This window comes from Hakea prostrata, chromosome 1 (genome assembly GCF_041222555.1).
Source record: "Hakea prostrata isolate BN-2017 chromosome 1, UWA_Hpros_2, whole genome shotgun sequence".
Classification (NCBI taxonomy): Eukaryota; Viridiplantae; Streptophyta; class Magnoliopsida; order Proteales; family Proteaceae; genus Hakea; species Hakea prostrata.
In genome coordinates, this window is record NC_142600.1 from 32,692,199 (window position 1) to 32,704,471 (window position 12,273).

At 36.9% G+C, this 12,273-nt stretch overlaps 1 protein-coding gene across 2 annotated transcripts; it reads left to right on the top strand.

Annotated features, from left to right (window-relative positions):
* Positions 1–2,788: 2,788 nt before the first annotated feature.
* On the top strand, positions 2,789–9,519 carry LOC149028772 (kinesin-like protein KIN-14C). Of its 2 annotated transcripts, none has more exons than XM_089138989.1 (18): positions 2,789–3,033; positions 3,145–3,267; positions 3,419–3,667; positions 3,774–3,918; positions 4,000–4,109; positions 4,231–4,350; positions 4,441–4,644; positions 6,005–6,205; positions 6,288–6,362; positions 6,494–6,640; positions 6,710–6,848; positions 7,000–7,109; positions 7,400–7,561; positions 7,663–7,880; positions 8,039–8,120; positions 8,195–8,299; positions 8,383–8,487; positions 8,973–9,519. In XM_089138989.1, the coding sequence occupies exons 2-18, from the start codon at positions 3,202–3,204 to the stop codon at positions 9,150–9,152; spliced, it is 2,418 nt and encodes an 805-aa protein (XP_088995115.1). In that variant the 5' UTR covers positions 2,789–3,033; positions 3,145–3,201; the 3' UTR covers positions 9,153–9,519. The 2 variants fall into 2 exon arrangements, with proteins under 2 accessions (XP_088995115.1, XP_088995106.1); XM_089138980.1 differs by having other exon boundaries at positions 5,996–6,205; positions 8,973–9,518.
* The last annotated feature ends 2,754 nt before the right edge of the window (positions 9,520–12,273 follow it).

The window sequence follows — 12,273 nt, forward strand, 5'->3', positions numbered from 1 at the left end:
GAAGCAACAGGATATCCACGCGAAGGCCGAGAAGCTAACAAAATCTGGGTTCATTTGTCCAATTGAATGCCCCAAATGGTTCGCAAATGTGGTAACAGTGAAGAAGGCCAGTGGGAAGTGGGGAATGTGTACAGACTATACATATCTCAACAAGGCTTGGCCATCATGTTTGAACCATCTTTTGGAAGGGTTCTATGCCATTTCAAGGCTTTGTATAAATCAATCAAAATCCATTTTTTCTTCAAAAATTGCACTCTAGCTTTGAAGGCTTCAATTTGTGGGATTCTTGGTGTTGAGGAGGGATCTTTCCCAATCAATTACCTTGACATTCCACTTTCTCCTCACTCTTTAAAGGCTACTAATATTGGTGAGTTAATCTCCAAGGTTATCAAACCTCTTGCAACCTAGAAGGTTGAGTCTTCATTGTATGCTAGAAGATTAACCTTACTGCAATCGGTGGTTAGTGGACTTTTCATGCATTGGATGGTGGTGTAACGAATACCTACTTCGGTTTTTCAAATATTAAAGTGGCTAATGGTTTGTTTTCTCTGTTGGTGTTGTTGTGATACATTGAGTTCTAAGGTCTCATGGAAGAAAGTATGTTTACAAAGGAGGACTGAGGTCTCAGACTACAATTCCCTCATGATATGAGTACGGTTTTGCTTCATTATGTTTGATGACTCTCCTACACTGTTGACTCCAAGTGGGTGGATTACATTAATGGAACATTCTATATGTAGCCTCCTTGAACCTTCGAGCTGCTTGTATACATTCAAGTCTATTTTACATCTTCATCAACAAGGGCAACGTTGTACTTGGTATCAACTACAGGATGGTTCTCAAACCTTGTTATGGTCTCATCCATGGCTGAAACATGGGCCTTTGAGTATAGAGGGCATTTTGATTGCACTAGCTTAGGGTGATAGGTTTTGCGACTATTAAGACCTTAATGGACTGTAATGGCCTTTGGCAAATGCCTACCTAGGATCTTGTGTTGCTTGAATGTTGGGGGAAGGTTGTTGCAGCTAAAGTCAATCATAAGTTGCATCGAGATACCATTGTCTGGGTGCGTTCGCCTATTGGGGTGTACAGCATGAGAATGGCTTGGGAGTACCTTCGTGCTCCTAGGCCTATAGTCAAATGGCAAGGGCTGGTGTGGTTTTAGTATGCTTAACCATGATTCTTTATTATTTGCTGGTTGGCGGTGCAAGATCGTCTCATTGCTAAGAATTGATTGTTAGATTGCGGTTTTACGGTGGATTCAACTTATGTTCTTTATGGCATTGGGATTAAAGATATTTCAAACCTCTTCTTCCATTGCTCCTTTGCAACTAGGAATGGGAGGCGGTGCTCCACTAGAATGGTTTTGCAATGAGGGCTTTGGGAACTTGGTCAGAGAAAGCGTCATGGCTAAGAACTCACATCATTGGCAAGGAACTTCGCCAACAAGTTCATTGTTTTAGTTTCACCTCCTTGATGTATAGGTTGTGGTTTACCCATGAATGTCATCCTTAAAGCATTGATTCAGCATATCTTTGATGATGCTAGGGGAAGGTTTTCAAATCTTCCTTCTACACTTGAGGATAATGGCATAAACTAGCAGTTTTTTGAGCAATGGAGAATCCAAGCTTTTTTTACAAGATTTCTGTTCCAACAACTCATGTTTGGGTTTGTCCTCCACTAGATTTTCTTGCCATAGACTATTAAGGATCTCTACAAGGATACTGTGGTAGGTAGGAATCATGGTGAGAACCACCAGTGGGTTGACAATGTGATTTTTTTTATTGATGGATGCATGGGGGCTAACAGTGTTTTAAGCATGGAGATGTTGGCTATACGTGTTGGTTTGTGCAAGGCAATTGAGCTTGGTTGGACACAAATGTGGGTTCAACCTAACTTGATGAACGAAGTTGACTGCTTGTGGCGGCGAAATGCAATCCCTAAGGAGATGAGAGGGCGGGAAGAGGAAATCATTGAGTTGAAGGGGGTTTTCAGTAGTTGGGTCTTTGAACAAAAATGCATGAGGTTAAATACTAGCGAGGATTTTATTCACTAGTTGTTAATTCTGCTAGGTGATTTGCACCATGTCTCTCAACAATGGTTAAGGATGACGTAGAGGGCAGCATTTACCTGTATTTAGGTTTTTGTTTTATATTTAATATAACGCAATTCATTTCCAATGAATTAAGTGTTGGAAGACCATCAAAGGGTTAGCTTAATTGGCAATGACCCACCTCTTAGCAAGGTTTAAAGTATCGGTATCGAGTATCATATCGGTCAGGTGATTTTAAGAGACGTATCGTCTTGTATCGAGTATTGTATCGCTCTGGCTAATGTATTTTAGTGTAATTCAATAGAGAGACGTATCGAAATGTATCGTATCGGTTGTGTCAAATATGGATACGTATCGGCTAGTATCGTATGGTATCGTGGGATACTTTAAACCTTGCCTCTTAGTGAGAGCTACACTCTCCCTGGGGGTATGTGTGATAGTCCTCCATCTATAATACATATAAAATCATCAATTCTAAAATAGAGGAGAAAAAAACGAAAAAAAAAATTGGAAGAGGAAACAATATCATATGGAATCGGAAAGAAACGATACGGCTTAATTTTTTACCAAAAAAAAAAGAAAAGAAAGAAACGATACGAAGGGACACATGGTTTATACTTTATACTACTTTAATCCTGCAAAATTTTTTTTTGGTGTCAAAGAATAGGAATATTAATTGAAATCTCCTTTTTAACACGGCTAATTTTCCTAGCCGTGAACGATAAAAGAAAAAGAAAAAGAAACGCCTAACACCGGCCCAGTGGCGCCAGATCGCATTTCAAAAAAATTTCTAACACACGCTCCTCAGTACTTCCGGCTCTCTCTCATTCTCTCAAATCTCAATCTTCCAATCCTTGGTTTCCCTTGCAATCCCTAACCACAGTTAAACCGAGGTTAAAGTGTTAGGCCGATTCTCAATCTCAAGAACCGGAAGCAGAAGACCATCACGCAGACAGGAACGAGAAGGATTGAGAGCGAGAGTGAGAGGACGCTGCCTTAATTTTTAACTCTTTTTGTTCATTTAGATTTCAAATTATTCAGTTCTTCCAGCTCTAATTTCTCCATCGTTTCTCTCTCTCTGATCACTTCAGGAAAAGCAATTTCGATTTCCTCATTGGGTGCTCCAGTTACAATCCCTTTGCTACAAAATGGCTTCGAGAAACCAGAACAAGCCCCCTATCAGCAACGCGCTTCCACCTCGTAGTCCCTCTAATGTAAGTATCTATTCGCTCTTTTCTTTTTGATGGGTAGAAATTCGCTCCTATTTTCCTATTCTTTCTTCCGTTTTTAGGGTTTGAGTTTTGACGTTTTTCCCTTTATTCTTGAGCTTCGATTGACTCCCTCGCCTTATTTGCTCGATAACAGAAGAAAGGTAAGCTTGATGAAGTTCCAATAGACAAGCGTCGGAAGATTGGTTCTGGAAAGACGGTGGCACCGGTCAGCAGTGGTCGTGCGCGTCAGGTCTTCTCTGTACTGAATGGGGATCAAGATCTTGCTACAGTCGGCGATCCAGCTAGTACTGCTGGCTCTCTGTGCGGTAGCATTGGGTTTACGTTAGAGGATGCAGAAGCCCTTCTCAATGAGAAAATGAAAGGGAAGAAATTTGATTTTAAGGTAGCTCAATTATTTATTTTTGCTTTCTTAGCTGTTTTTGACGTCCCTTATCGTATGCTTCTGAGGATTTCAACTTACTCAACAATGTTTTCTTTTGATTTTGCAGGGAAAATGTGAGCAAATGACGGAGTATGTCAGAAAACTTCGGCTCTGCATCAAGTGGTTTCTGGAACGTGAGGATTCCCATGTCCTTGATCAGGAGAAACTTAAGAATATGGTAGAGTGCGCTGAGAATGAGCGTGCTGAACTTGGTAGGTTTGACATTCTTTAGTTCTGAACTGTGGGAGAAAAATATTCCATCTTTTGAACTCACATTGCTCAAACCTGTTTAGAGATGCAAATGAAAAAAAAGGAGGAAGAATCCAATGGTATTATTGCAGAACTTGTGGCAAATAACGCTTCTTTAGAGGCCAGATGCATGAAGGAAGAAGCAGATAAGTTGGTAAGGTTAGCTACATTAAACTTTTTCTTTTTTTTGCAGCAAAGATTTTATCTTGTCTCTGATATTATTCCTTTTGTTTGTTCTTGCCTTTTGATGTATTTATTTTCTAAACAAACTTTAGGATGCACTTGATTCTCATGAAAAGGAAAAGGATGCTAGAATTGCTGTTGAAAGTGCACAAGCTTCTCTTTCAAAAGAGCTGAAACAAACTTGTGAAGAACTATCTGATGTTAATCAGAAGGTAACGAAGAGGCTGCATTATTAGTTGTTTATAATTCATAATTTATTTTTGACCAGAAAACACCCTGATGTTATGGTGGGGGTCTTGCAGATGGCATCCCTTGATAAAACATCCAAGGGCTTCCAAGAGTACAATACAAACTTACAGCAATACAACAGCAAACTGCAGACAGATGTTGAATCAGCCAACGAGGCCCTTAAACGTGTAGAACAGGAAAAAGTTGCAATACTAGAGAGTCTCAGCACCTTAAGGGTTCACCGTAATTCATTGCAGGATCAAATAGATACTTTCAGAGTAAGTCTTTAGGGTTAGCGTGCAGTTGCTGTCATTTGTATGTTATTCTACACGTGGGTTGCTCTTTCCTCCTTGTATACTGAACATATAAATATCAATTAAAATATTATAAACATAATGACCTTGAAATTAGTGATTTCATGGGATGGGGTATACTGAACTTTGATTTCCTCGTGGGAGAAGTAGCATGTACAAAATAACAGTTGAAGCTGAATTTTTTTTGCCTGGACCTGGATAGGTAGTGATGCGATCATGCCAATGTATCATGTATGTTTGTATGACCAACTGATCTAACATGTGAGAAATAATTGAAAACCTCAGTAATGTTGTTCTCTATAGAACTGCAGCTTATATCTTCAGATCCATCAGCTTCCTAGGTCCCACCCAACATTATTAAGTTTTCACTGGAACTGTCATCACAAAATCTTGTCCCAAGGCTCACAAGTATGAGACGTGGTGACTGCTATTGGGAAGAGGAGTCCTTGATAAGCCTCAAGTGAGGCAAATGAATTAACAAATGATTCCTCAATTCTAACTGTCTAATCTTCACCTTCTAGGTTTCACAAAATGAATCCTTAATTCTAACTGTCTAATCTTCACCTTCTAGGATTCACTGCTAGTGTTTGCTTTTGGTTTCCAATCTGAGTCTTTAAGTTACTTTTAGGGGTTTAATTTGAGAATCTCAGAATGCTTTTAATTTTCGTAACTTTTAAGTTTTATGTAGTTTAAATAACCAGAAAATGAGATCTTTATAGTTCTATTTAGATGGGACTTATAAATAAAACAGCATCTGCAATCGCTTTAAAACAACTATTCCCAAAATTTCCTTGATTTAGACAATGTTGCAAATGTAGGAGAGGGAGAGTCAGAACAAGACAGGACAGAGAACAAGAGGGCTTGAGATGGTTCCCTTTCCGATATAGATTGCTCAAACATCGTTATTCAATTGTTTTGAGTCTTCACTTACATTTCTTGATATGAACAAATCAAATATTTCTTATCTTGTCCACCATGGGCTTGAAACATGTGCTTCCTAAGGATATGTACAACCAATGTAGTATCTTTCTGGTACTTAATGTCCTGTATGTCAATAGGTCTGTTGAACTATTGTACCTTTTATAATAGAATTGGATCCTCACACCAAAGAACTGCTGGTAGATGAAAAGAATCCCTCCCCATCCAAAAGAAGGATATTGTTGAGCGTTAAATCCCTAGTTATGAAGTTGAACATGGAAATGTTAAAACTCATATAGGTGACACCGAGTATAATCAAGACTATGAATGCATTAGAGGAAACAACCATTTGATTCTAATGGCCTAATATGATTGATGACTCATTTGTCTTTTTCAGCATTCACAGGAAGATGCTATTAAACAAAAGGAAACACTAAAAAGTGAAATGTGTTGCCTTAGAGATGAGCTCCAAAAAGTAAGGGAAGATCGTGATCGGCAATTGTTACAGGTGCAGACACTATCTGCAGATATAGCGAAGTACCAAGAGACTACAGGGAAGTCAACTGCTGAGTTAGACAAGATGATAGTGAAATCAAGCTCTTTGGAGGTCTGTTGGTTACTTTTTATTTTGTTCCACTGCATCTCATCTTTGTGATGAATGAAGTCATGGTAGTTGGTTAATTTGGCAGGGTACATGCTCTGATCAGAGGGGGCAGATTAGCAAACTGCAGAACAAGTTAGCAGCTGCAAATGAAAAACTGCAGGTGATGTTATCTTGGAAAATATATTTTGCATTTGGTCGTTATGCTCTTGAGGAGGAATTTTTATTGATCGGTTAGAAAGGTTTTCATCTTTTTTAGAGTTTTGCTAATTGTGTTCTGCCATTTGTGTCTAGAGAGCCAATTTGTCAGCCTCTGATTTGAGGACTGACTTTGAAGAGCAAAAGAAAGTTGTTGAAGACTTAAAGAATCATCTGGCAGAGTCAGAACTTCAAATTATTGAAGCAGAAAAGCTACGCAAAAAGTTGCACAACACCATATTGGTAATACTTGGATACTTTCTCCATGACACTCCTTTTTGCATCTTTTCACTGATTCTGTAAACTGTGCAGGAGTTAAAAGGGAATATCAGGGTATTCTGTAGAGTTCGGCCCTTGTTGCCACATGATGGTGCAGGATCTGAGATGACCGTTATTTCTTATCCCACTTCAACAGAAGCTCTTGGAAGGGGAATTGATTTAGTGCAAAATGGTAAAATTAATTATTTAAAATCTTTGTAGTTGGATGAATTGAGTCCCCCCCCCCCCCCCCTCTTTTTCTGTTTACTATCTTGTAGAAGGTTAATTCCTGGGTCTATGTCTCACTTGGGGCTAATCAAGATTGAATTTCAAACATTTGACAGGGCAAAAACACCCCTTCACATTTGATCAAGTATTCACTCATGAAGCGTCGCAAGGGGACGTTTTTGTGGAAATTTCACAACTGGTGCAAAATGCCCTTGATGGCTATAAGGTGGATTAAAAAAAAAAAAAAAAAAAACTTTTTCCATGCTTCCTTAAAATAATTCTGTTCTCATCTGTATGTATGAGTGAACTTCTCAAGTGACTAGTAGGCAGTTATGTTATCATCTTTGTAGCTTGTCTATGGTTACTGTGCTGTAATGGCACATTTTTGGGCTTGCTCATCTAACTTGTTGAAATCTAGGTTGAATATTGTTGTGTTTTTGTTTTGACTATTAGAGAAGTGTTGAATATCTTTTTTATAATTCAAATGAGTGACAAATTTTGTTTAAATTTTGGCAGGTCTGCTTATTTGCCTATGGCCAGACTGGTTCTGGCAAGACCTATACCATGATGGGAAAACCAGAAGCTCCGGAGCAGAAAGGGCTGATACCTCGGTCTTTGGAACAGATATTTCAAACTAGTCAGTCACTTATATCCCAAGGGTGGAAATACAAAATGCAGGTAGTTAATATAGTTAAATCTTGCTCATAATATGTTTAGTCGTGATTGATTTGAATACCTTTATTGTCTTCGAGCATATTCCAACTATTTTTTTTCTGTAGGCCTCAATGTTGGAGATATACAATGAGACAATCCGTGATTTGCTTGCAACGAATCGATTAAGTGGTCTAGACAGTTCAAGGATGGATAATGTAGCTGGAAAGCAGTATACAATCAGACACGATGCAAATGGCAACACACATGTCTCTGATCTCACAATTGTGGATGTTTGTGAAATCAAAGAGGTATCCTTTCTGCTACAACAGGCTGCACAAAGCAGGTTAGTGAATTAAAAATAAGCTTTTTTCCCCTTCAAAATTTCCTCTATCTGGATTTTGGGTTTATTATGGCCCTACTTCTTCCAGATTTTGACATTATTTTTTCAGTAGAAATTTGTTGAAAATTTGATGCCATGGGAATCGGTGTTGTTACTTTTAGGTCTGTTGGCAAGACCCAAATGAATGAGCAGTCTTCAAGAAGTCATTTTATCTTCACCTTGCGGATCTCTGGTGTTAATGAGGTACAGGTCAAACCTCTGATATATTTCATAGGTTATTTGCTTTTGATCACTTACAGTATTGCATGACTTGTTAGCATACGGAACAACATGTTCATGGTGTACTCAACCTTATTGACCTTGCTGGTAGTGAAAGACTTGCTAAGAGTTGTTCTACCGGGGACCGGCTCAAAGAAACTCAGGTGAATCTTTCTTTTCTTTATTGTTTCTTCCACTGTTATTCTTCTCAAATTTAAATTTCTGATTCCTTCACAATGATTAACAGGCCATCAACAAAAGTTTATCACACTTAAGTGATGTGATAAATTCACTTGCTAAAAAAGAGGAGCACGTTCCTTTCAGAAATTCAAAGCTTACTCATCTTCTGCAGGTAATGGCACAAAAAGCAACTTCTATCTGCATGCTGTAATGAAATTGTTCTCAAATTAGGGCTATCAGATTCATTAGAATGACTTTAAATACTTCATTTCAAGTTTTTTCAAAATTTTCTGCTTAGTTTTGCTTGTGTTAGAAATGTTGTTCCTTTTTACACTGGAACTGTATTTCACCTTAAATTAAACCAGAAATTCCTGAGCCAGATACCATTGCAGATGAAGTATTATCAAGCACTTGCATCGTATTGAGATTTACAAGGAATATCATTTTTCTTCATCTCCTACATCAACAACATCGTTCTCTGTATCTTCTGTAATATGCTCTATCTAGAAATCATTTGCCATACTTGATTCAATTGAAAGTTTTCATGTTTTCTGTCTAAATTAGATGATATAATGATTTTTGTTTGGTACTCTGGGAATCATTACTCTGGACCATTATGCGCATTTGTTGACGTCTCTTATGTTGATTGTTCAACAGCCTTGCTTAGGTGGGGATTCCAAGACCATGATGTTTGTCAACATATCACCAGACCCATCATCTGTAGGAGAGTCACTTTGTTCTCTCCGATTTGCTGCTAGAGTCAATGCCTGTGAGATTGGGATTCCTCGACGTGAGACTACCATGCGCCCTCTAGATTCTCGACTGAGTTACGGTTGAAGATGATTTGGTTTTTTTATCGGGGATTTGAGATGGGGGATACTAATTATTGTGGGTGAAACAAAAATCTTCTTACTGATTGTAATCTGTATAGTGAAGTAATTTGTAACAGTGAATGCAGAAGTTTCTTGTTGGAATAAGCACGTTTGTATTTACAGTGGTGATTATTCTTTCAGGCTATATTTGGAAGGCAACCAAAAGGAAAAATAAGATTTTCTAGAAATTTGAAAAAGATGTAAATTCGTCATTACTATTGTTGATGAGAAGCACTGAATCACAATCTTGTTGGGTGAGACATTACTGATCAAGTTATATGAGATGTAATGGATTATAAAGAAGAGTAGAGTACTAATATTTTTTCTCTGTGATTGTCATCCCAATAGTTTTATAATTGACTAGGGAACCTTTCTCAGCTTTTTATTTGTTGTTAATTTTTTTTTTATCATCTGTTCTGATCTTTTTGTTCAGATTTTATTGCATTGTGTTGTTGTACTGGTCTGAGGTACATTATTAATTCTGTTTTTGATCATGTTATTGCTTTCAAAATTTTCTGAATTGTGAGTTTCCTAATTTTGCTGAATTTATTTCTGGCTGCTTCTCTGCTGAACAATAAATTGATTTCTCCTTATTCAATTTTTTGTGTGCCCTTTAACCTAATGGTTGTTTGCGATATTTGGTTGGGCTGTCCCTATGTTGTGCATTACAACCTTCCTTTCTATGTCAGTTTTGCAATAAAAAGGAAGACATTGTCTTTGTAGTGCCTAGACTTAACTGTTTTATTTGATTAGAGATTCGATTTTTGATGATGATGGAATTTATCTTTAAGAGTAGTTTTTCTCATAATGAACATTGAAGTTGATTGTGAATCATTGCTGCTTATTATATGCATTTTGAATTTTGATGGATGTCTGTCATACTTGTTAACAATTAGGGGTGTAAATGGATAACCGAAATCCGCTTCCGAATTCGTATCCGCATCCGTTTAGGGGTATCCGAATTCGTCCGATTATTAATAGGATGCGGATTTGGTATATCCCTTTCTTACCGAATATTATCCGTCCGATAAAATTATCCGATTAAGTTACTTATTTAGGTTTATTATTCTTATTTTTATAAATTTTGCCTATGATATGTGATTATTTTTCTAGATTTTCTACTAAAATATCTACTAAAATTGTTAAATTCTTAAATTTCAAACGTAGCCCTCACAAATAAAAAGGTAAAGACATAAATATGTAGTCTAAAACTTGTCTTCAATCTATATTTATGTCCGTTTAGAAGAATCTACTTAAGAAAATAATTATTCGATTATCATCCGAATCCGACAGAATTCGTCCAAAAACCGATAGGACATTATCCGAATATAATAGGATGCGGATATGGATATACCACTATCTGATCCGAATCCCGTCCGTTTACACCGCTATTAACAATGTAGGATGGCTAATAATGGCAAGGGGAAAAACAACCTACTAATGGCAATGCAGTTCAGCATCCAGATTCATCAATTATTTTGAAAGCATCAATCTTTTCACCATGAGAAAAAGCTATGCTGCGTATGTATATAAGTGTAGATGGGCTATATTTTTGTTTTTCTTTACATGAAATTCAACTTTCCATTGCAGAGGTCATTCTAGATTACATGGTATTATTTATGTATTATTATCTAGGTGAGCACATCTCCCTGGAGTTATTGTATTTAAAGATGCAATCAAACTAGATTTCATGCTTGTCCAGAGTAGAGTCCTACTACTATATGTTAGGAAGAAAAACGACATGAACCTCCATAAGGAAATGACAAACTGGTTAAGTCACAGGTTTAGTTTTAACTTTGAAGGGCAGTAGTTGGGTTTCCAGTTGGATGTTTCCATATGACAATAGCAACAGCAAGGATCTTTGATCCATCAACAACAACCAATGGAACTTTGTAAACCCTTGATAGGCTACTTGTTACATGGTGGAGGAACATATCGTACACATGCGGCATGCCATGGCAAGTAACAGCCTTTCTGCTTGCCATCTTCTGTACATCTCTAATGGAGTACTTATCCTTTTGCTTGAGTCCACACCTTGGAGTTGATCCTCTGTGCTAGCAATAAGAAGCAATGCAAGAGCCTTTCTTATTAAACTTCTTCATATTGATGTTTCTTCCTGTGAATTCAGCAACAACAAAAAACGATAATATTTATAGTAAGAGATCGATCATCAGAACCTCGAAATTGATTGTAATAGGTGGAAGAAGAAGAGTGCAAACCAAAAGTAGATGGTGAAAGGTCATGTTGGATAGCTTTTGGTATTTGGGCGTTTGGCCATTGGTTGCCAATAATCGTCTACAGATGGATGAGTTGTAGCAGTGATGGTTACTACCTAAATGAACTGCAAGAAGTCATTTGATCATCCGTTGATGGCCAAATAAGAATCAAATGAAATCAAACAACATGAATCTATTGTATAGGATTTTAATGAGGAAGAAACGAACAAATCAAACTATGATTGTTGATAACAATAGCGAAAACAAAATAATATTCCTCCTCTTGAATGAACCTAGAATGAAATAGGCATGTAGAGATTCTTGCAGTTAATTTATCGAACACAATGTGACAATATCTTTTGCTCACAACTTGACTGTAAATTGTATCACAATTACATCCTCAAATAGGTCTACAAGTTAATAAGCTCATAATACAAAGTATTTTTAACATGAAAAATCTCTTTCATATAATTTTTTCTTTTATTTTGGAAAGGATTGTTTTAGTATATTTAGTTCTAGCTAGTAAGATGTACTCAAAACTCCGTAAGTTCTAGCTTATTGATTAAAATTGCATGTGTTGGGACTAATCCAAGGAAACAGAGGTAGATGATTAAATAAGTATGTCTGCTTTTAGAAATAGATGTTGTGTTTCTTATTTGTCAAAACGATTATAATTAAAAATATTTTTTAATTTAAACATGAAAATTTATCTGAAGGGTCTATGATCAACATAATTTTATGATTTAGATAGAAATAAAAGATAATCTAAAGGCTTTATGATCAACATATACATACTAAATTAGTTTCCTCCAATGTCTTAGTCTTTGCATTAGAAAGTTTGCTATTGAAATATATTTTCATATTATTCTT